The sequence below is a fragment of the Oncorhynchus gorbuscha genome, linkage group LG07 (genome assembly GCF_021184085.1).
Source record: "Oncorhynchus gorbuscha isolate QuinsamMale2020 ecotype Even-year linkage group LG07, OgorEven_v1.0, whole genome shotgun sequence".
NCBI lineage: Eukaryota > Metazoa > Chordata > Actinopteri > Salmoniformes > Salmonidae > Oncorhynchus > Oncorhynchus gorbuscha.
The window spans coordinates 19,330,727-19,355,511 of NC_060179.1; the positions used below are offsets into that span (position 1 = coordinate 19,330,727).

The window sequence follows — 24,785 nt, forward strand, 5'->3', positions numbered from 1 at the left end:
CAATCCAGGGTCTATTCGATTTCACTTGTATGGATTTATGTATACAGTTTTGTCTCCCGTCTCTCAGACGATGAAAAGAGGAAGCAGTACGAGGAGTGGCTCAAGGAGACCCAACAGCTCCTGCAGATGCAGCAGAAGTTTCTGGAAGACCAGATTGGGGCCCACAGGAAATCCAAGAAAGCCCTGTCAGCCAAACAGCGGACGGCCAAGAAGGCTGGCCGTGAGTTCCCTAAGGAGGACGTCGAGCAGCTGAAGCATGTGACAGAGCAGCAGAATGTGGTGCAGAAACAGTTGGAACAGGTAGCTAACTAAATGCAGCAAGGGTTCATTGCAGGCATTCTATGTTTAAGTTTTTTTTTTAATATTGAGATTTTCCACATTTTGTTACGTTACAACCTTATTCTGAAATGGATTTTTTTTTTAATGTCCGTCAATCTACACACACTACCCCATAATGACAAAGTGAAAACAGGTTTTTAGAAATGTATGGCAAATGTGTATATATATATATATTAAAACTTATTTACACAAGTATTCAAACCCTTTGCTATGAGACTCGAAATTGAGGTGCATCCTGTTTCCATTGATCATCCTTGATGTTTCTACAACTTAATTGGAGTCCACCTGTTGTAAATTAAATTGTATGGACATGATTTGGAAAGGCACACACCTGTCTATATAAGTTCCCAAAGTTTACAGTGCATGTCAGAGCAAAATAAAAGCCATAGGTCTAAGGAATTGTCCGTAGAGCTCAGAGACAAAATTGTCGAGGCACAGATCTGGGGAAGGGTACCAAAAATATCTCTGCAGCATTGAAAGGTCCCCAAGAACAAAGTGGCTTCCATCAATCTTAAATGGAAGAAGTTTGGAACCACCAAGACTCTTCGTAGAGCAACCGGGGGAGAAGGGCCTTGGTCAGGGAGGTGACCAAGAACCCTATGGCCACTCTGACAGAGTTCCACTTTGCAGATGGAAGAAAGTTCCAGAAGGACAACCATCTCTGCAGCACTCCACCAATCTTTTTTTCTAGTAGAGTAAAAAGGCTCACCATAGCCCGCTTGGAGTTTCCCAAAAGGCACCTAAAGGACTCAGACCATGAGACACAAAATTCTCTGGTCTGTGTGGATGTTTTTCAGCGGCAGGGACTGGGAGATTAGTCAGGATCGAGGACATGAACGTAAAGTACAGAGAGATCCTTGATGTAAACCTGCTCCAGAGCGCTCAGGACCTCAGACTGGCGTAAAGGTTCACCTTCCAACAGGACAACGACCCTAAGCACAGAGCCAAGACACCTCATGAGTGGCTTCGGGACAAGTCTCTGAATGTCCTTGAGTGGCTCAGCCAGAGCCCAGACTTGAACCCGAACAGAACTGAAAATAGCTGTACAGCGACACAATCCAACCAAACAATGCTTGAGAGGATCTGTAGTGAAGGGAGAAACTCCACAAATACAGGTGTGCCAAGCTTGTAGCGTCATACTCAAGAAGACTCGAGGCTGTAATCACTGCCAAAGGAGCTTCAACAAAGTCTGAATACTCATGTAAATGTTTTATATACATTTTAGAGGCATTAACGTAACAAAATTATGGGAAAAGTAAAGAGGTCTGAATATTTCCGAATGACCTGTACATGACCGTATATACAGTGGGGCAAAAAAGTATTTAGTCAGCCACCAATTGTGCAAGTTCTCTCACTGAAAAAGATGAGAGAGGCCTGTCATTTTCATCATAGGTACACTTCAACTATGACGGACAAAATGAGAGAAAAAAATCCAGAAAATCACATTGTAGGATTTTTAATGAATTTATTTGCAAATTATGGTGAAGCATGCCCAGGCGTGCCCAGGCCACACACACTACTAACTTGTTTTAAGGACATTACATCAAAGTTGGATCAGCCTGTAGTGTGGTTTTCCACTTTAATTTTGAGTGTGACTCCAAATCCAGACCTCCATGGGCTGATACATTTGATTTCCATTGATATTTTTTGTGCGATTTTGTTGTCAGCACATTCAACTATGTAAAGAAAAAAGTAGTTAATAAGAATATTTCATTCATTCAGATCTAGGATGTGTTATTGTAGTGTTCCCTTTATTTTTTGAGCAGTGTATTAATATTAGCCCTATGATTACAATGAAGAGCAAGACGTGCAACTCTGTTCTGGGCCAGCTTCAGCTGAACTAGGTCTTTCTTTGCAGCACTTGACCATATATCAGGACAATAATCAAGATAAGATAACTAAAGCCTGCAGGACTTGCTTTGTACATGGAGAGAATCTATCTTTGAGGGCTTAATTTAGGGTTTTCCTTTGGCCTTTTGGTCTTTAGCTCCCACATCATGTTGGATTCCATCTTATCAATTTTCTCTTGAAATTAAACTCTTGATGTCGGCTCAGTTATCAACTCTTTGCTTTGTATTTCTGTCCCCTCAATTTTGACAATCTTAACCCTCCTCCTCAGCAGCACACAAAGCTTGATTGCTGAAAAACAGCTGCTACTTTTAAATAACTGTTTGGTTTCTTGAGAATCAAGGGAAACATTGAGCTTGAAAACAAACCTTTTGAACTTTTCTTAGCAAAACAATTGGCGCCTTTGCTAATTATTTCCAACTTCCGTGACCTTTTAAATGTGGCGAGGCTGCGAGACAAACACCACAGGAGAACAAAGGCATGATTTATTCTGTGAAGTTAACACACATCCTCCACTCATGCAATATAGAAAAACACAGTTTAGCTTGTTGTTAATCCACCTGGCTTGTCAGATTTCAAAAAAAGCTTTTTGGCGAAAGCTATCCAAACGTTTGTTAGGACATCTCTCTCAGCAGATAAAACATTAAACAGCTAGCAGCAAAGTAGATTGGTCATGAAAGTCAGAAAAACAATAAAATGAATTGCTTACCTTTGATGATCTTCGTATGTTTGCACTCACAAGACTCCCAGTTACACAAATGTACCGTTTGTTCCATAAAGATTATTTTTAAATCCAAAAATCTCCATTTGGTTGGAGCGTTATGTTCAGAAATCTACAGGCTCGAGCGGTCACGACGGGGCAGACGAAAATTCCAAATAGTATCCGTAAAGTTCGTAGAAACATGTCAAACTTTTAAAAATAATTAATCCTCAGGTTGTTTTTACAATAAATAATAAATAATATTTCAACCGGACCGTAGCTTTTTCAATTGTAGTGAGAGAGAAAATGTCTGCTCCAAGCTGCTCACGCATGCAAAACTCTGCTGGCACCCAGCCATCCAATGACACGATGTGATCTTTCTCGCCTGAAACTATGTCTAAAGACTGTTCACAGCATGTGGAAGCCATAAGGAAAGGAATCTGGTTGATATCCCTTTAAATGGAGGGAAGGCATGCAATGGAACAGGGAGGTTTCAGGAAAAACAGCACTTCCTGGTTGGATTTTCCTCAGGTTTTCGCCTGCAATAACAGACAATATTTTGACCGCTTTGGAAACGTTAGTGTTTTCTATCCTAATCGGACAATTATATGCATATTCTAGATTTTGGGCTTGAGAAATAGGCAGTTTAATTTGGGTACGTTTTTCATCCAAACATCAAAATACTGCCCCCTACACTCAAGAGGTTAAGAGGTTTTGCTATTTACCTGGTATTTACTTCGTAATGGTTCAATCGGATTTCTTGTGGAATCATAGAAACATTTACTGCATCGATACGTATTATATGGAGGTATTTTGAATAAGTAACAGAAAATAGCATTTGATCACTGTTCTTTCTGTGATTGTCAGGTAAATACCAGTTGTAATTGGACTGTATAGAAAAGCAGTGCCTAAAATTGTCTCAATACCATCTTGCACTGTGAAGAATTGGGTGGGATAACCTTCAGTCTGCTCACATTTCTCTTATTGTTTTTTTACTCTTGTGCTGTTTCTCTCTGGTAGATTCGGAAACAGCAGAAAGACCATGCAGAGCTGATAGAGGAGTACCGTGTCAAGCAGCAACAGCTAAGTCTACAGGCTCCTATGATGCCAGGGATGCCAGCTCATGCTGCCCCTATAATGCCCAGGGGGCCCCCTTTGGGCCAGCCCATGATGGAGCCCATGATGACAATGCAGCCCCACCCCAGCCAGCCTAACCTTGCCCGCATGCCCAACGTGCCAGGCTGGCACCCTGGGGGAGCCCCAGGACCGATGGGAGGCCCGGGTCCAAGAATTCCAGCTCAGATGCCCCCTGCCAGCCCTGCCCAGTTGCACCAGCCCCAGTTACAACCCCAGACCCAACTTCCGCCTCAGCCTCAATCAGCCTCAATGGTGCCCGGCGTAAAAGCCACACCTGCAGGCAAAGGAGCAGGAACCCAGGGAGCCAGCGGAGGTAACGGTGGTGGTGGCAGTAATAGCCTTGCTGTGAAATTTGATGATAACAATCCATTCAGCGAGGGCTTCCAGGAGCGCGAGAGGCGGGACCGCATGAGGGAGCAGCAGGAGAGACAGCGGGTTCAGCTGATGCAGGAGGTAGACAGGCACCGGGCCATGCAGCAACGGCTGGAGATGGAGCAGCAAGGCCTGAGTATGGGTCCCGCTGGGCTCCCACATGGCCCCGGAGTTACTAACCCCAGTGGGGATAGCCTGGCCCACATGCCATTCTACAATACTGATCTGCCCCAAGACTTCATGCAGCCCTCTAGACCTCAACAACAAGCACCACCACAGCAGGGGCAGCTAGGGCCCATGTTCCCCCAGCAGGGCAATGGGGCCTTCATGCTGGGGGACGAGCGCAGGCCTATGCCCAAGACTGGGGCTTTTGGTGGTCCCGAGATGGGTCCCAATTTCTGTCCCAAAAACCCCATGCTGCAGGGGCTCAACTTCCCCTCGGGACTGCCCCGTCCCGCCAGATTCAGAGGCCCTGGGATGATGCCCCAGAGTGGGGGCCGAGGCGAGGGACAGGGACTTCCGTTCGGAATGGACTCATCCACCCCCCTGCCTCCAAACTACCCCGGCTCAGGCCAGTCCTTGATCCAGCTCTACTCCAACATCATCCCAGAGGAGAAGGTCAAGAAGAAGAGGAACAGGAAGAAGAAGGGAGACTCGGTCGACGACACAGACTCTGTTAAGACCCCGTCCACTCCCCACTCAGACCGCTGCTCCCCGCTGACGCCCTCCCGCGGGTCTGACACCTCATCCACCCGGAGCCTCAGCATTCCCTGTGAGCAGGATCTGTCCGATCTTTTCCTCCCAGTGGGGTCCTCTGGTTTGGCCCCCTCCACAGAACTGGAGAGGCAGCTCTCGGGCAGCAGCTTAGCCCAGGGTGGCTACTCCAGCATGGGCTCTGAGAATGACCGGGCTCCCCTGTTTGACGAAACCCTCCAAATCAAGTTGGAGACCATTGAGACTGAGTGCAGAAGGGACGAGGCGGCCAACGAGGGGTCGGCCTTGCAGCACGTTCCCCCGAGCTGGCGGGACAGTAAAGGTGGAGGAGGGAAGCGAGGGGGGGGTTTTCTTCGCCACTCCACGGTGCCAAAGGTGGCGACACAGGGAACGAGCTGCTTAAGCACCTGTTGAAGAACAAGAGCACGCCCCCACCCGGCGCCAATGCCAACCAGACCTTTCCCACACGGCAGATATCCTTTGACAAACTGCGCTCAGAGCAGGAGGACTCATCAGACCGAAAAGCCACTGCCAGGCCGGCCTTCACCGCCAACAACATGGTGAGAAGGGAAAGACCACAGTCACTATAGCATAGGTTACTGCATGTTCTAACTGAAATCGAAATATTGGTACAAAATTGGCTAAGCAATTTCTAAGCAATACTACATTCCTAATGAAAACTCTTTGTTGTGTAATAGTAGCTCACCAACCTTGTCTTGTTGTAATTTTCCAGACTCCCCGGCGCAGTCAGCTGACAGGAAGCACCGAGCTCCTAGAACCCTCGGTGCCGGAACAGGGCAAGAGGAAGCAGCAACGCAACAAACTGATGCATAAAAACGGCGTGGAGAAACCACCATCGCGCTACAAGAGGAGGAAGAAGGAGGAAGAGGAGAAGCCGATTGGTTATTCCAGTGCTGACACTCTGATGACCCAGCTCAAACAGGTACAGATCATAGTAGTCAGCCACCGAACAGTGTTGAATGTGCCGATTAGCTATTGTGTGTTGATAGAATGTGTTGATTGGTCTGGTCATGTTCCCAGTCCGAAACATAAAGAGTTTTATTTAGTACATATTTCCATTTTTTGATTGATGGCATTAAATATTTCACGTGTGTGGTGCCGCTATGTGCAGATTAGCACTCAGGCTGCTGATTTTAGAGATGAAAGTTTATCTTTCTCTGCAGTTGCTTAGGTACAAATGTGCGTGTTTATTTTCTGTTAGCACACCTCATAAATCACTCATCTTAATATGTAATTACTTTCATTTAGGTGGAATTAAATGGTCTGTGGATTTAAAAAAATAATCACTCAACTTTTATGGAAGGCATAAACCGAATATTAAATGGGAAAATCTAATACTGAGTTGACTAATAATAAAATAAAGAAATTGTATGTCCTTCAAATTATGATGAGATATACCATGGGTTATGCAGTGGTGATCCTTTCACAGGGGCACAATAAAATGTTTGCCAAAAAACTCCAGAGGCTGCATTTTGTCTAGACTGCCTACACCTCGACTACACTTTTGATAACCATATAACGTTAGGTTAAAATAACCTCAGTTATTACACCACCCAAAAAGGTCATTAATAACAGTCAAATGTTTTCATTCAATTTCTAGAACTAACTTTGATCCTGTTCAGTGCTTACCTCGAAATATAAGCAGTGAGAAAGCCTTTAAAATACAGTACCACGTACAGCGTCCCTTCTGCTCTCACTAACCCTCCTTCCTCTCTTCCTCCACCCCCACAGCAGCTTTCCCTGCTGCCCCTGATAGAGCCCCTGATGGTGGTGAACTTTGCTCACTTTCCCCCCTTCGGCAGCGGGCAGCTGAACGGGGAGAACAGCCTGTCAGGATCCTTTGGCAGCGCTTCGTTGGGCGGCGTGTCAGACTACTACTCCCAGCTCATCTACAAGGTGAGGAGAGATCACTAGTGTATGCACATCCATCCCTTTCCCAGGTGGAGTGTAGAAAAAGGTATAGGATAGGAAAAGGAACATTGTTCCTAGAAAATAAAATAGATAGCCGCACATTTGTTGAATGCTCCTTCCTGTATACTAAAACACATTTCCCTAGTTGGATCCAGTTACGATGTTGTGTGATTTGCCATTTTGTAGCGGAACAACTTGAGCAACCCGCCCACCCCTCCAGCATCACTCCCTTCCACGCCGCCCCCTGTGGCGAGGCAGAAGATGGTCAACGGGTTCGCCCCGGCCGAGGATCTTACCAAGAAAGCTGCCATCTTGGGTGGCCATGATGGTAAAGTGGGACTCAACATTTTCTAAATCTTCTGCGCCTCTGTCGCACTTCTTTGGAGATGTAATGCTGTAGTAATATTATAGCTAATATTAAATGGTGATCTAAAATTATACATCAAAGTATCACTACTGGGATTGCAATGGAAGAAGACACATTTCTAAGGTCTGAAAATAAAAGGAACAATAAATGTTTTACTTTCTCCCTATAGGCCTAAAAGCCAAGCACCTATCTACAGCGTTCCGAACAGAAAAAGACCTGCTGGCCCATGCCATCACCCAGGGGCCCAAGACGGTGGACGTCCCCGCTTCGCTCCCCACACCACCCCATAACAACCAGGAGGAACTCAGGTGAGCCTTTGGAGGACTTGCAAATCCACATTTCAATGGGGGTCAGGATAGTTCCTACCTGGTTTGAGCGAGTAACTGTAATTTAGCTTCTGAACGGAGAGTATTAAACAGATTAATACCCTTCTGCACTACTGAGCCGAGCCAAGCTGTACTGCCCTGACCTGGTTATGTGAAGGAGCCCAGTGGTTGAACTAGTTTCCCTGATTCTGTGTACATCCCAGGAGTCAGGACCACTGTGCGGACAGGGACACCCCTGATAGCTTCGTCCCCTCCTCGTCCCCTGAGAGTGTGGTCGGCGTGGAGATCAGCCGCTACCCCGACTTGTCAAATGTCAAGGAGGAGCCCCCCTCCCCTTGCTCCTCCCCTGTAATTCCCATGCTGCCTAGCGCCAGCGGGAAAGGTAAGAATCACAAATACAATTCTCTCCTGACTGAACAAGAGCTACAAAAATCTAATACAATTTTATTCATCAGGTGTGAACTAACAGTGAAATGCTTAAATACAGGCCCTTCACAACAATCCAGAGAGAAAGAAAATAGAAAAGTACAACACATTAATAGATACAATGAGTAATGATATCTTGGCAATATATATATACTTAACAAAAATATAAACGCAACAATTTCAAAGATTTTACTGGCAACAACTCTGGTTGACGTTCTTGCAGTCAACATGCCAATTGCATACTCCCTCAACTTGAGACATTTGTGGCATGTGACAAAACTGCACATTTTCATGACCCTTATATTATCCCTGGCACAAGTCTATCTGTGTAATGATCATGCTTTTTATTCAGCTTCTTGAAATGGATTATCTTGGCAAAGAAGAAATGCTCACTAACAGAGATATAAACAAATTTGTGCACAACATTGGAGAGAAATAAGCTTTTTGTACATATGGAACATTTGAATTCCATCAGTGTACAAGGGGTACCAGTACAGAGTCACTGTGCCAGGGTACTAGGTAGATATGTACATATAACTAGGAATAAAGTGACAGATCGTAAACAGTACCAGCAGTGTATGTGATGAGTCAATGCAAATAGTCCGGGTAGCTATTTAACTAACTATTTATCAGTCTTATGGCTTGGTGGTAGAAGTTGTTCAGGTTCCTGTTGGTTCCAGACTTGTTGCATCCATACCACTGGTCGTGCTGTAGCAGAGAGAACAGTCTATGACTTGGGTGTCTTTGACAATTTTTAGGGCCTTCCTCTGACACTGCCTGGTATAGAGGTCCTAGATGACAGGGAGCTCGGCCCCAGTTATGTACTGGCCTGTATGCACTACCCTCTGTTAGCGGTTGGATGTCAAGCAATTGTAATACCAAGCGGTGATTCAGACTGTCAAGATGCTCTCAGTGGTGCAGCTGTAGAATTTTGAGGATCTGAGAGCCCATGCCAAATCTTTTCAGCCTCTTGGGGAAGAGGCATTGTCATGCCCTCTTCACGACTGTGTTGATGTGTTTGGACCATGATAGGTCCTTAGTGATGTGGACACTGAGGAACTTGAAGCTCTCGACCCTCTCCACTACAGCCCTGTCGATGTGAATTGCGGCATGCTCTGCCCTCCATTTCTTGTAGTCCACGATTAGCTCCTTTGTCTTGCTGACGTCGAGGGAGAGGTTGTTGTCCTAGTACCACACTGCCAGGTCTTTGACCTCCCTATAGGCTGTCTCATTGGTGTTGGAGTTGTGCTCGGCCACACAGTCATGGGGGAACAGGGAATACAGGAGGGGGATTGAAGCATGCACCCCTGAGGGGCTCCCCATGTTATTTTATAGTTATGTTGAGTCATAAGAAGTTTTTCTTGTTAGTAATGGTAGCCATTATATCGGTAAATATCTTTAATATATCATTCTCAGGCCAGTGTTGTACAAGCATAATTTGTGTTAGTTTCTCTGTAATATTAGATTGTCTGGTTGTTTCCTCTCAGGGACTGAGATTAAGCGAGAGGTCAAGACTGAACCCTCAAGCTCCTTTTTCGGCTCCCAGTTCAGACCGGCTCCCTCCTGCTCCAAAGCTGGCCTGGTATCCATAGCTATCACCTTGAATCCGGTCGCAGCGGAGGTGAGTGGTTAAATGCAATTGTAAACAAGCAATTTTGACGACTATAGTTGCTCTGATCTTAGACTCTAAATAGCAGTAGACATTCTGAAAACATACATACAGTTGAAGTCCGAAGTTTACATACACTTAGGTTGGAGTCATTAAAACTAGTTTTTTACCACTCCACAAATTTCTTGTTAACAAACTATAGTTTTGGCAAGTCTGTTAGGACATCTACTTCATACATGACACAAGTCATGTTTCCAACAATTGTTTACAGTCAGATTATTTGACTTATAATTCACTGTATTCCAGTGAGTCAGAAGTTTACATACACTAAGTTGACTGTGCCTTTAAACAGCTTGGAAAATTCCAGAAAATTGTGTCATGGCTTTAGAAGGTTCTGATAGGCTAATTGACATCATTTGAGTCATTTGGAGGTGTACCTGTGGATATATTTCAAGGACTACCTTCAAACTCAGTGCCTCTTCTTTTGAGTTTCCCATAATGTCAAGTTTGTAGACCTCCACAAGTCTGGTTCATTCTTGGGAGCAATTTCCAAACACCTGAAGGTACCACGTTCATCTGTACAAACAATAGTACACAAATAAACACCATGGGACCACGCAGCCATCATACCGCTCAGGAAGGAGACGTGTTCTGTCTCCTAGAGATGAACGTACTGTGGTGCAAAAGTGCAAATCAATCCCAGAACAACAGCAAAGGACCTTGTGAAGATGCTGGAGGAAACGGGTCAAAAGTATCTATATCCACATAACCTGAAAGGCCACTCAGCAAGGAAGAAGCCACTGCTCCAAAACCGCCATAAAAAAGCCAGACTACGGTTTGCAACTGCATATGGGGACAAAGATTTGGAGAAATGTCCTCTGGTCTGATGAAATAAAACTAGAACTGTTTGGCCATAATGACCATCATTATGTTTGGAGGAAAAAGGGGTAGGTGTGCAAGCCGAAGAACACCATCCCAACTGTGAAGCACTGGGGTGGCAGCATCATGTTGTGGGGGTGCTTTGCTGCAGGAGGGACTGGTGCACCTAACAAAATAGATGCCATCATGAGAGGGACAATTGTGGATATATTGAAGTAATATCTCAAGACATGAGTCAGGAAGTTGAAGCTTGGTCGCAAATGGGTCTTCCAAATGGACAATGACCCCAAGCATGCTTCCAAAGTTGTGGCAAAATGGCTTAAGGACAACAAAATCAAGGTATTGGAGTGGCCATCACAAAGCCCTGACCTCAATCCCATAGAAAATTTGTGGGCAGAACTGAAAAAGTGTGTGCGAGCAAGGAGGCCTACAAACCTGACTCATTTACACCAGCTCTGTCAGGAGGAATGGGCCAAAATTCACCCAAGTTATTGTGGGAAGCTTGTGGAAGACTACCGGAAACGTTTGAACATAGTTGCACTCAATTAGCATTACGTTTAAATTGTTTATGTAAACTTCTGACCCACTGGGAGTGTGATGAAATAAATACTCTACTATTATTCTTAAAATAAAGTGGTGATCCTAACTGACCTAAGACAGGGAATTTTTACTAGGATTAAATGTCAGGATTTGTGAAATATTGAATTTAAATGTATTTGGCTAAGGTGTATGTAAACTTCCGACTTCAACTGTACATTTAAATAACTACTGGGTAACCAAGCCAGACCATATGCAAGATAGACAAAACGGGTTGTCTCGTATAAGGCTGTTTGTATTGACCACCACTGGCTATGAACTTATTTGACCCCACTGACCCTTTCCCGACCTATAGAACATCCCTGGCATGGTGGCTGCGGTAGCCGACCTGCTGTGTGTGAACATACCTGTTAGCTACGAGGTGAGCCGCGGCCCCGAGCGTAGCTCCCTGGCCCTGCTGGCTGGAGTCAAGGTGCCTCAGACCCAGGGTGTGGATTCCCACCACGCAGCCATGTTCCCCCAGCAGCCCCCCCGCCATGAGGTTCCTGAGACCCCCCGGACCGCCCACTCATCCCGGAATTAGCCAGCAGCCACCTACCAGCGCTGGTCAGTACACACCAGCAATGTAACTTTAAACTACTGATAGTGATGGGAGAAATAGGTGTTTCTGGCCCACAGAGCTAGTTAAATTGTGGTGGAGTTTAAGCACTTTCTTTTACTGATTTTCTTATTACTTTCCTATTTTCCTATTACTTTTTTTAGAAAATATTTTGAACAAAGAGCTAGACATGGAACACTAGTCTGTGTGTGAGCCAGAGCTCTCTGATAGTCCTATCTAGCCTTTATTGATCATGTCTGAGATTTGAACTTTAATGAAATCCCCTAATGGTTGGGGATGATGAACCTGTTATGTCTTCGGTTCCAGACTTTCAAAGTATAATATGGTTGTCTTAATTGATTTTGAAGAAGCCATGTGAAATGACCCAAATGCAATCGTACTAGCGGTCTGTTTTGTTCTTGTTCACCTGTCTTTCACCCAGGTGTTTTGATTGACAAATTGAGGTTGAAATTGCATGTTTTGTTGGTTAATACATTTAAGTGTTCTGCACTGTTGGTCAGTTTGAGTTGTCTGTGTTTTAGGTCCGTCTGCCAGGGGAGACGGACCTAAACCCCAGTGGTGCTGGAACTGCAAGGTGCTGGTTCTGGGAAACGGAGTCCGCAAATCCACCAAAGCCCTACCCTGCAGCAAACGGGTAAGCCCTAGATCAGTTGTTGCTCGACTGAAGCAAATATTTTTTTTACTAGGCAAGTCAGTTAAGAACAAATTCTTATTTACAATGGTGGCCAAGCCCTAACGATGCTGGGCCGCCCTATGGGACTCCCAATCATGGCCGGTTGTGATGCAGCCTGGATTCGAACCAAGGTCTGTAGTGACGCCTCTCGCACTGAGATGCAGTGCCTTAGACTGCTGCCACATTCGGGAGCCCCAAAAGTATTGTTAGTTAATATGAACACATTTAGTAATTTGAATTATATAAGCCCGAAAGTAATTCTTTCAGTATCAGTTTGGTTGCTGAGGAATGAGATTTATCTGAGCCAAAAAAGTAAAGCTAAGGCCTGCTTTTATGAATTTATCAACCCCTCTTTGGGATTGACAGTTTTTATTTTTTTGCGTTATTAAAATTCATGTCATCATTTACCATCCATATAAAGAGCTCAAGAGCTTGAGGTTAAAGTATACTTTGAGGACTTCAAAGGATGCGACCTGCCTCAAGTCCTCCCTTGGGGGGTACGTAGAAAACGGTTGCCTTATTATGCTAATACCCGTTCCCTTTGGGGAAGTAACGATCCGCCCCAGAACAATTACCAGGTTAACTGCCTAACCCCCGAGGGACCACTGCCACGACACACTTCCTTATTTACCACGGGAGGAGTCGAGATGGCCCGAGATGAGCAAGCAGGTGGAGTATGTAAATGCAAGGCTGTTTAAATCAGGAGTTACCTTTGATGTCTTTCTCCTCTTCCTGCCAGCCCACACACACTATGCAAATGTCCCGACTCTTTATGGCGTCAACACAATGGCTGTGGCACAGCAGGCTTTTTGATCAATAGGTTCCCATATGTAGGATATCTTGAGGATCACTTTCAGGAGTACATATGGGGTAGTTGTTTCTGGACAGTGCCGGACTGTGTGTCTCATGCATGTTCAGACAGAGTGGCCTTGTCTGTGACCTGGGCCATGTTCATTAAGGCAAAACGTTTTGCAACGGAAAACAATAATTAATGTTTCTAATTGCACAGGTTGTTAATACCTGCCCGTTTCACTGAGACTTTTTTTCCTTTTTGTGCCTAATGTCCATGGTGCTGACTTGTATCTGTTTTCCACAGGAGAGACCGAACCATGCGGGGAGCAGCATGGTCTTCTGTAGCCATAACTGTTTCGTCCTCCACGCCACTGCCACACAATCCAAAGCCATGGACAGTAAGGTGTGTATCTAACTGTACTCAACACTTATCTTTTGCCCTCTTAGCTTTTTGATGGAACCTCACTGATACTAGTATGGTATGGAGAACATTTGTACTGTTCAAGAAAAACGCAATTTTTTAACGGCATTTTCCAGGTCTGGGAAGAAAAAAAAAATCTTCATATTTTGGGGGGAACTCGTTAATGTAATTTATTCTGGCACATAAAAAAAAAAAATATTACCCCCTTTTCTCCCCAATTTCGTGGTATCCAATTGTTAGTAGTTACTATTTTGTCTCATCGCTACAACTCTTATACGGGCTCGGGAGAGACGAAGGTCGAAAGCCATGCGTCCTCCGATACACAACCCAACCAAGCCGCACTGCTTCTTAACACAGCACGCAACCAACCCGGAAGCCAGCTGCACCAATGTGTCGGAGGAAACACCGTCCACCTGGCGACCTGGTTAGCGTGCACTGCACCCGGCCCGCCACAGGAGTCGCTAGTGCGTGATGAGACAAGGATATCCCTACCGGCCAAACCCTCCCTAACCCGGACAACGCTAGTCAAATTGTGCGTCGCCCCACGGACCTCCCGGTCGCGGCCGGCTGCGACAGAGCCCCTGGTGGCACAGCTAGCACTGCGATGCAGTGCCCTAGACGACTGCGCCACCCGGGAGGCCCCATTCTGGCACATTTTATCAAAGGAATAAAAATGGACAGGTTCAGAATGACACTTTAGTGCGTCTGTGTTTGTGAGCATCACCTGTATTTTTGCAAGACGATTGTGCCATTGCTCAAGTAGAGCAAGACAGTCGGCATTGCAACAGCATGTAGGCCTAGCCTCTAAAACTAGGTAGCCAATTCGAAACATATTGTCGATGCCCGCGCCCCCCCGCAAAAATCGAATTAGCATAATAAAAATCTATATTTGTTGACTGATCTCTCAGATATATAGGACAGACAGTTCAGAACAAATTTCCTTCAGACTATCTGTTGTTCCATTCGTTTGTATGGGTTAATAGCAATAAGGCCAAAATGTATTTTATCATATTATTTTTTAACTTCAAGAGGTCTTAAAATTCTAAATAAAATAGCAAAATTAACCTTCCTAAAACAATTACATATAGCTTAGCTCCCCGGCTTAACCCATAAGAGTCTTAAGTGTTTAGCTATTATTAGCATATAATGTTTGTCATGTCCCCAAAAATGTCCCACCGTCACTTGCAAATAAGGCCATAATGTTTCATGATTATTTTAGAAAGAATGATTCACTTCACTGTTGATTTGGATGTATGGGACATTGCAATTCGATAGATGCTAGTCAGCCTGCAAAGTAAACATGACTAAACTAGAAGCATTTATTTTAGAAAATGGCCTACCATAGCCATTTGATCTTTGATATATTGAATGAGCAAATTATTTCAAAAGCCGTGAAATGTTATACATCAAGGGTGGTTAACCATTCTCCAGGAGAGCCTAATGGGTGTGCAGGCTTTTATTCCCCTCCAACAAAACACATTTTAGAAATGACCTGCTCAACCGGACCTTGATAAACGGGTTCTGATGTGTTTAAGCTGGGCTTTATCAAAAGCCTACACACGCAGTAGCTCTCCAGACTGAGGGTTGACTACGTGTTTGATACAGTTGCCTAACTGTAGGGGGGTTAAGTACCTTGCTCAACGACAGGAGATGGTACATGTAATCAGAGAGCAGCCTCCCAGAGAGCCTCACATATTTATACGTACAAAGCGACGTCGCCAAAGTCATGGAGAAGTGTGTCCCTAAAAAAATATTCCAGCTGTCAAAATGTGTATGAACGTTGGTATTCTTATAATGGTTTGGATTGCATGGAGAATGAGTGGATTTGTGTGTTCATTTAAGCGCAGTCAAAATATTTTAACATGGTCTAACAATGACCAAAGATGCCATTGCTGAGAGGAATTTGCATTGTATCCCTGAGTAAACTCTCTTTCGCAGCCAAACATGTCTCCTCTCTTGCCTGAGTCGTCGGTCAAAGAGAGCCCGTCCAAGGTGCTCCACCAGTATAGTAACAACATGTCCACACTGGACGTCCACTGCCTGGCCCAGCTGCAGCCCAAACAGTCGCCCCCCTCCAGTCCCCATCCCATCTCCTTCCCCTCTGAGAAACCCAAGCCGGACACTCTCAAGGTGACGGTCAAGTTCAAGCAAAGGCCCAGGGCGGTCCACTCAGCCAGCAGGGGAGGTGATATGTCGCCGCACCACCACAAGCGCTGGAAGGGCCTGCGTTGGCGCAAGTGGAGTGTACACATTGTGGTTCCCACTAGGAGAACCCTGCTTTCCTCTCTGCCCGGTGAGGACGAGATGGATAAGCTGCTGAGGAAGCTGGGAGCCTCTCTGCGTCCTGATCCCCTTCCCCGCGACCTTCGACGTTGCTGCTTCTGCCACGAGGAGGGCGACGGTGTGACGGACGGGCCCGCCCGGCTCCTCAACCTGGACCTAGACTTGTGGGTGCACCTTAACTGCGCACTGTGGTCATCGGAGGTATATGAGACGCAGGCAGGCGCCCTTATCAACGTGGAGCTGGCATTACGGCGGGGCATGGCGGTGCGCTGTGCCTACTGCCAGCAGACGGGCGCCACCAGCCGCTGCCACCGGTTGCGCTGCGCCAATGCCTACCACTTCACATGCGCCCTCAAGGCCCAGTGCACCTTCTTCAAGGACAAGACCATGCTGTGCCACCTGCACCGGCCCCGGGGCATCGGCAGCGACAGGGCCGTGGCACCCGCCACTAACCACGAGCTGCGCTGCTTCGCAGTGTTCCGCCGTGTCTACGTGCAGCGTGATGAGGCGCGGCAGATGGCCAGCATCATGCAGCGTGGCGAGCACCGGCACACGTTCCGTGTGGGCAGCCTGGTGTTCCACACTGTGGGTCAGCTGCTTCCCCAGCAGATGGCCGCCTTCCACTCGGCCAACGCCATCTTCCCCGTGGGCTACCGGGCCAGCCGCATCTACTGGAGCACTCGTCACGGCAACCGCCGCTGCCGCTACCTGTGCATGGTGGAGGAGAACGAGGGCCGGCCGGAGTTTGTGGTGCGGGTGATGGAACAGGGCTACGATGACCTGGTGCTCACCGGCGCCTCACCCAAAGGTAAGGGGGGTTGCAACAGAAAATGTCCATTTAGTCCCTCTGTTAGTCAGTTTTAATGTCCAGCTAGTGAACATGACCTTATTGACCTCACCCCTAAATATCCCGTTTGTTGTGTTGTAGCTGTCTGGGACAAGATTCTGGAGCCTGTGGCTGAGCGGCGTAACGAGTCTGGAACTCTGAAACTGTTCCCTGTCTACCTGAAGGGAGAGGACCTGTTTGGATTCACTGTCACTGCCGTCACCAGGATCGTGGAATCGGTAAGAGCAGAGATGGCAAGAGAGAGTAGAACGTTTTAGGTGGGTGCATTCGGGAAGTATTCAATCCCCTTGACTTTACACATTTTGTTACTTTAGACTTATTCACAAATTGACTCAATCATTTTTCCCCCTGAAAATCTAAACACGATACCCCATAATAAAAAATGTAACAAATCAGACCCTTTACTTACTTTGAAGCACTTTTGGCAGCGATTACAGCCTCGAGTCTTCTTGGGTATGACGCTACAAGCTTGGCACACCTGTATTTGGGGAGTTTCTCCCATTCTTCTCTGCAGATCCTCTCAAACAGGATGGGGAGCGTCGCTGCACAGCTATTTTCAGGTCTCTCCAGACATGTTCGATCGGGTTCAAGTCCGGGCTCTGGTCGGACCACTCAAGGACATTCAGAGACTTGTCCCGAAACCACTCCTGCGTTGTCTTGGCTGTGTGCTTAGGGTCATTATCCTGTTGGAAGGTGAGCAGATTTTCTTCAAGAATCTCTCTGTACTTTGCTCCGTTAATATTTCCCTCGATCCTGACTAGTCGCCGAGTCCCTGCCACTGAAAAACATCCCCAAAGCATGATGCTACCACCAACTTGCTTCACAGTAGGGATGGTGCCAGGTTTCCTCCAGACAGGTCACTTGGCATTTGGGCTAGAGAGTTCAATCTTGGGTTCATCAGACCAGAGAATCTTGTTTCTCATGGTCTGAGAGTCCTTTAGGTGCCTTTTGGCAAGCTCCAACCGGGCTGTCATGTGCCTTTTACTGAGGAGTGGCTTCTGTCTGGCCACTACCATAAAAGCCTGATTGGTGGAGTCGAGCAGAGATGGTTGTCCTTCTGGAAGGTTCTCCCATCTCCACAGAGGAACTATGGAGCGACCATCCGGTTCTTGGTCACCCCTGACCAAGGGCTTTCTCCCTCGATTGCTCAGTTTGGCTGGGCGGCCAGCTCTAAGAAAAGTTTGTGGTTCCAAACTTCTTCCAGTTAAGAATGATGGAGACCACTGTGTTCTTGGGGACCTTCAATGCTGCAGAAATGTTTTGGTACCCTTACCCAGATACGTGCCTCGACACAATCCTGTCTCGGCGCTCTATGGACAATTCCTTCGACCTCATGGCTTAGTTTTTGCTCTGACATGCACTGTCAAATGTGGGACCTTATATAGACAGGTGTGTGCCTTTCCAAATCATGTCCAATCAATTGATTTTATCACAATTAAGTTGTAGAAACATCAAGGATGATCAATGGAAACAGGATGCACCTGAGCTCAATTTCGAGTCTCATAGCAAAGGGTCTGAATACTTATGTAAATAAGGTGTTTCATATTTTTAATCAATTTGCAAACATTTCTAAAAACCTGTTTTCGAGATTTGTATTTATGGAGTATTGTGTGTAGATTGAGGGAAAACATGTATTTAATCCATTTTAGAATAAGGCTGTAATGTAACAATTTGGAAAAAGGGAACAGGCCTGAATCATTTCCGAATGCACTGTAGCTAACCCAGTTTGGGTTTGACTTTTGAATTTTCTTCTCCTCTGCCATTGGTTTGGGCAAATAGAAACATTTTCGTTAAAAGCACCAATACAAAATAGCTTCAACTCCATTAAGTGCTTTGAGGGAAAAGGCTTTTCACAGGCACAGGAGGTTCTCCATCAGACACTATTTTAGAATCTGGCTTTTCAGTTGATTATGAAAGCACTTTTTCAATTGAAGGTTAAGTGGTGTAAGACATTTCTTTTAAAAAATTACCTGTTGGGAAAAACAGTTCAATATATCCACTTACGCATCATAATGGAAACCTGGAATGTACTATTGAGTGTTTAAATTAAGTTTAAAACGTTTGGTCATTATAAACCCTCAAACCACTTAAATGTTACAAAATATATATTTTTCATTCTCTGTGTGCGCGCCTGCATCTCCCAGCTCCCTGGAGTGGAGGCCTGTGAAAGTTACACTTTCCGTTTTGGACGGAACCCTCTGATGGATCTCCCCTTGGCCATCAACCCAACTGGCAGTGCCCGCTCGGAACCAAAGACCTGCACGCATGTCAAGAGGTTGGTGTTAAGGTATTCTGTATGATTTTACAATTAAGTTCCTGCCATGTTTGTTTCGGCCACTGCATTAATCTCTGGAAAACGTTGTCTTTGTTCCATCCACAACAAGGCGTTGTCTCTCTTCTTCAGTATCCTCTTTTTGCATGTTTTTTTTACGTCATTTCACAGATTCTTAGTTGTAGGAAAAGAGTCATGAGGTTCCTTTGATTTAAATCAATGTAACATAAACAACCGCTTTCCTCCACTCTTTTCTTGTGAAGTCGTCATCCTTCATTGTCACGTCCATTTTCAGTCAATCTTGTACGTGTCACTGTTTTAGTGCTATATTAACCCATAATTCTGTTTTATGTTATTCTACTTTCTTATAAAGCTAGATGTTGGTATCCCTGCTAGAAAGGGTTCTGCTCTTAGCCACACAATAGCTGCCTCTCCACCCAATAACTAACTCTTACGGCCGCTTTCCCGGAGGCCCAAATTAAGCCTATTCCTGTACCTTTAAATGGACTGTCTCCATTAACAATGCCAGTTAGGAGTGGGCATAATCTGGGTTCAGGAAGCCCCCCATACACAGTCCAACTCTACAAAAGTAGTACTGTAATTCTAACTTCCTGTTGTGGAAATGCTTCAGGGTGTCTTGTGTGTTTTGGCCTCTCCTCTTTTTGTAGATCTCACACTTTGTCCAGCACCGGCAGCTCCTCTAAGTCCATGCAGATGGTTGGCAGTGTGGGTGTGGTGGAAGCACCAGAAGAGGTGACCCCCAAGCAGTTTGCATCTGTCCCCTTCCAGTACCGACGCATGAAGGCAGAGTGGAAGAGCAATGTGTACCTGGCGCGCTCCCACATTCAGGTGGGCACCTTTGCCACTCTGTGCTAGGGCTACATGCGGTCTCTACACATCACTGATGCAGATTCAATATACTTCTCTAACTTATTAGAAACGTGTCATAAGCTATTTTGTTTTGATGTACATTGATTTGGGTTATGACTGATATGGCAGCATTCATAGTGGTTGTTTGCGTTCTAAGTCGAGTTAAGTTGTTTGGTGTTGACCCGCACTGTGTCTGACCTCTGGCAGGGGTTGGGTCTGTACGCCGCCAGGGACATTGAGTCCCACACCATGGTGATTGAGTACATCGGCACCCTCATTCGCAACGAGGTCGCCAACCGGATGGAGAAGATGTATGAATCCCAGGTGAGTTTAGATAGTCATTTTTACCACAAGACTAGATTACCTACATGTAAGGCCATCTTGCTGTGTGCTCGAATGTATACACCTTTAAGCAACGGGTGTGGCTGACATAGCCGAGTCCACTAATTTGAAGTGGTGTCTAAAAACAGTGCCTCCAACAAGTATTTTCATTACAGCCTGAATTTAAAAATGTTGGTATTTTTGTCACTGGCCTACACACAAACCCCATAATGTCAGTGGAATTGTTTACAAATGAAAAGCTGAAATGTTTTGAGTCAATAAGTTACATGGACTTACTGTGTGCAATAAGTATTTAACATGATTTGAGTGACTGCCTCATCTCTGTACTGTCCCTCAGTCGAGTTGTGAATTTCAAACACAGATTCAACCACAAAGACCAGGGAGGTTTTCCAATGCCTCGCAAAGGGCACCTATGGGTAGATAAAAAAAAATATTTACAAAAGCAGACATTGAATGGTGTATTAATACACCCAGTCACTACGAAGATACAGGTGTCTTTAACTCAGTTGACCCCTCAGGGATTTCACCATGAGGCCAATGGAGACGTAACTTCTCATTGCTGAAATCCCGTTAACGGGATCGATTTGACAACAGCCAGTGTCAAAAGTGCAGCGCGCCAAATTCAAAACAGAAATCTCATAATTGAAATTCCTCAAACATACAAGTATTATACACCATTTTAAAGATAAACTTGTTGTTAATCCCACCACAGTGTCTGATTTCAAAAAGGCTTTACGACGAAAGCATACCATGCGATTGTTAGGTCAGCACCGAGGCACAAAAAACAGCCATTTTCCAGCCAAAGAGAGGAGTCACAAAAAGCAGAAATAGAGAAAATTAATCACTACCCGTTGATGATCTTCATCGGATGGCACTCATAGGACTTCATGTTACACAATACATGTTTGTTTTGTTCATATTTATATCCCAAAATCTGAGTTTACATTGGCGCGTTATGTTCTGCCTCCAAAACATCCGGTGATTTTGCAGAGAGCCACTGGCATACTCATCATAAACGTTGATGAAAGATACAAGTGTTATGCATAGAATTAAAGATATAATGCAACCGCTGTGTCAGATTTCGCAAAAGCACACCATGCGATAATCTGAGTACAGCGCTCAGCCATCATACCTGCCATGTGGAGTATAAGCCGCTACTTTATTCCCACGCTTTGAACCTCGCGGTTTGTACAATGACGCGGCTAATTTATGAATTTTTCCCACTTTCACAAGATTCATGCCGCCAAAAAACTAAGCACCGTCACATGATGTAACATAAATTGAGTGCACTTAAACTTCCCCTCATTCTGATTACGGTAGTAATTTTGTCACCCTCATCATGGCAAAGACACTGAGAAATGCATATGATGCAGCTTTCAAGTTGAAGGTGATCAATCTGGCTGTTGGAAATGGAAATAGAGCTGCTGCACGGGAGCTTGGCCTTAATGAGTCGATGATAAGACGTTGGAAACAGCTGCGTGAGGAACTGACTCAGTGCAAAAAGACAACAAAAGCTTTCAGAGGGAAGAAAAACAGATGGCCCAAAGTATTTGCAGCCACTTGACATCAGTGTAAATCGTGCATTTAAGGTGGCGCTCCTTGTTCAGTGGGAGGCTTGGATGACAAGTGGGGAGAAATCCTTCACTAAAACATGCGAAGAGCAACTTATGGTCAAGTCTGCCAGTGGGTCCTGTCAGCGTGGAGCATTGTTAAAAAAATCCACTATCATCAACGGGTTTCGAAAGGCTGGACTGCTGCGTGTTGAAGGGGCAGCATGAGCTCAGCGGGGTATTTATATATAATATAATAATAATAAATGCCATTTAGCAGACGCTTTTATCCAAAGCGACTTAGTCATGTGTGCATACATTCTACGTATGGGTGGTCCCGGGAATCGAACCCACTACCCTGGCGTTACAAGCGCCATGCTCTACCAACTGAGCTACAGAAGGACGGATGAAAGTGACGAGCGACAATGAAAACGATCCAACATCGGATGAAGCAATTCTGAGGCTATTCAACTCCGACACCGAAGGAGATGACTTCAGTGGTTTCAGTGCACAGGAGGAGGAAGATGGTGACCAATGACTTTCTTGGTAGGCTACGGTTTAATTTTTGTTATAAGCCGTGTTTCGTTAAAGCCCATTTATTTTTGTTTACAAGCCGTGTTTCGTTTAAAGGCTGTGTAAAGTTCATTTGTTTCAATGTACCGGTAGGCACCTGCGGCTTATTTATGTACAAAATACATATTTTTTAATAATTCAGTGGGTGCGGTTTATATTCAGGTGCGCTTAATAGTCCAGCAATTACGGTACCTTTGATCTTCATCGGAATACACTCCCAGGAATCCCAGTTCCACAATAAATGTTAGTTTTGCTTGATAAAGTCCATAATTTATGTCCAAATACCTCCTTTTTGTTTGCACGTTTAGTCCAGTAATCCAAATGCACAAGGCTCGAGCACTAAGTCCAGACGAAAAGTCAAAAAGGTTATATTACAGTTCGTAGAAACATGTCAAACAATTTATAGAATCCATCTTTAGGATGTTATCATAAATCTTTAATGTTTCAACCGAACAATTCCTTTGTCTTTAGAAATTAAAAGGAACAGAGCTCATGCTCACTAAACTTGAGGCTTTCTGCTAGACCCCTGATTCAAACAGCTCTTATTCGCTCCCCCTTCACAATAGAAGCCTGAAACAACATTCTAAAGATGGTTGACATCTAATGGAAGCCTTAGGAAGTGCAATTGGACCACATTTACACTGTATATTGGATAGGCAATCATTTGAAAAACTACAAACCTCAGATCTCCCACTTCCTGGTTGGATTTTTCTCAGGTTTTCACCTGCCATATGAGTTCTGTTATACTCACAGACATTATCCAAATCTACTAATAATATGCATATCTTAGCTTCTGGGCCTGAGTAGCAGATAGTTTACTTTGGGCACACCTCATCCGGATGTGAAAATAGCGCCCCCAAGCCATAAGAAGTTAAAAACAGAGTTTAAATGGCTGTGATAGCCAAAGACACGACAGTGTTCTCCTATGCCGGATTAAGTGATATGACATGCTATTCTATAAAATCCTTTCTCCGTAATGAATATTACCTGATTCAGCTAATCATGTAAATGTAATTAACTAGAGAGTCGGGGCACCACAAAATAATATTTATAGACTAAGTCGCTTTGGATAAAAGCGTCTGCTAAATGGCATATATTATTATTATTATTATTATAGAGCTGTTATCTTCCGAATAAACTTTTAAAGACCTAGTAATATTTTACACCAATAGCAGTCAATATTAATCGTCACCTTAATTCAGTCTCATCTGAAAGTTGTCAATTCTTGGTTGTCTTCACGAACAAGTTGAATCAGCAATACAAAATTGGGTTTAATTATTTATTTACTAAATACCTAACTCATCACACAAAATTACATATACCTTGATTACAAATTACGTCATGAAGGAAAACATCCCTAGCGGGCGGAACAGATATGACAGGTGGTTACTCAAAAGAAAAGGGGCTGCTGGGTTTGAGTGAAAGAGCAGGAAGACTGACGGACAAAGGGAGAAGCTGTGCTATCGTAAATACAGTATCTTATGCATTCTAAATTACCGCCCATTTGGAAAAGGAAAATGCAATAAATATTTACTCTGAGCTGCGCTTCGGTAGGTTGGTGGTAGATGGAAGGCCGTGTTGCCAAACAGAGTCCTTTGAAGAATGTCTCTGGTGGTCAATTGGATACATTGAAGTAACGTTGTTGTGTGATAGACAGAGTATCCTGTCTGTTCTTTCCTAGCCCTCTTTTGCAGCTGCTGTTGCTAACTCAACGGCTAGGAGTTATCACTTCTGTAGTGAATAAGAGTTCAAAGTTCATACCATTCGCAACCAAAGCTCACGCTGAGGCTGCAGACCTCACGTACTTGGAACCGGAGGTTACATTTTCGTCAAGGCTTTATATAGGAAGGGAGAGGAGGGCGTGTTTGAAAAGATTTATAACCCATGTCCCTTCACAGGGGTGGGCCACTGATTGAGCAGAGCCTTAACCTTATGAAAACCCATCTCTCATTTGGAAGCTAAAATTACATTTGATCTCTTCACCAATAATTTTATATTCAAACATTTAAATTGAACAAGAATTCCATGTGAATCCAATAATGTGCAGACTTTCCCACTGTAGAGTTTGTCATTTATCATTGATGAGAATGTCTCAGATGACAACCGAACTGACATCATATTCATTAAGTACCACCGCATATGTTCAATTGGTCAGATTACAAGAATAGTTATTTCCCCCCAGAATCGCTGTTAACCAAGGGGTTTTCAAATTTCACATCAGTAGGGTAGAGAGGAAAAAGGGGGGAAGTGGTATTTATGACTGTCATAAACCTACCCCCAGGCCAACGTCATGACAACACTGAGGATGGATCAACAACATTGTAGTTAGTGCATTCAGACCCCTTGACTTTGTTACG

General features: G+C 44.8%; 1 protein-coding gene across 1 annotated transcript in view; it reads left to right on the forward strand.

Moving 5' to 3' along the window:
- The window catches only part of LOC124040486 (histone-lysine N-methyltransferase 2C-like), a 108,570-nt gene that overhangs the window by 80,586 nt on the left and 3,199 nt on the right, over positions 1-24,785 (forward strand). The window contains 18 exon segments of the mRNA XM_046357703.1: positions 68-300; positions 3,908-5,515; positions 5,518-5,670; positions 5,844-6,053; positions 6,863-7,027; positions 7,229-7,370; positions 7,579-7,717; positions 7,939-8,117; positions 9,649-9,782; positions 11,542-11,760; positions 11,762-11,792; positions 12,327-12,439; positions 13,575-13,673; positions 15,630-16,782; positions 16,903-17,039; positions 18,966-19,096; positions 19,762-19,942; positions 20,171-20,287. Of these exon segments, the coding sequence (XP_046213659.1) occupies positions 68-300; positions 3,908-5,515; positions 5,518-5,670; positions 5,844-6,053; positions 6,863-7,027; positions 7,229-7,370; positions 7,579-7,717; positions 7,939-8,117; positions 9,649-9,782; positions 11,542-11,760; positions 11,762-11,792; positions 12,327-12,439; positions 13,575-13,673; positions 15,630-16,782; positions 16,903-17,039; positions 18,966-19,096; positions 19,762-19,942; positions 20,171-20,287 (5,144 nt within the window).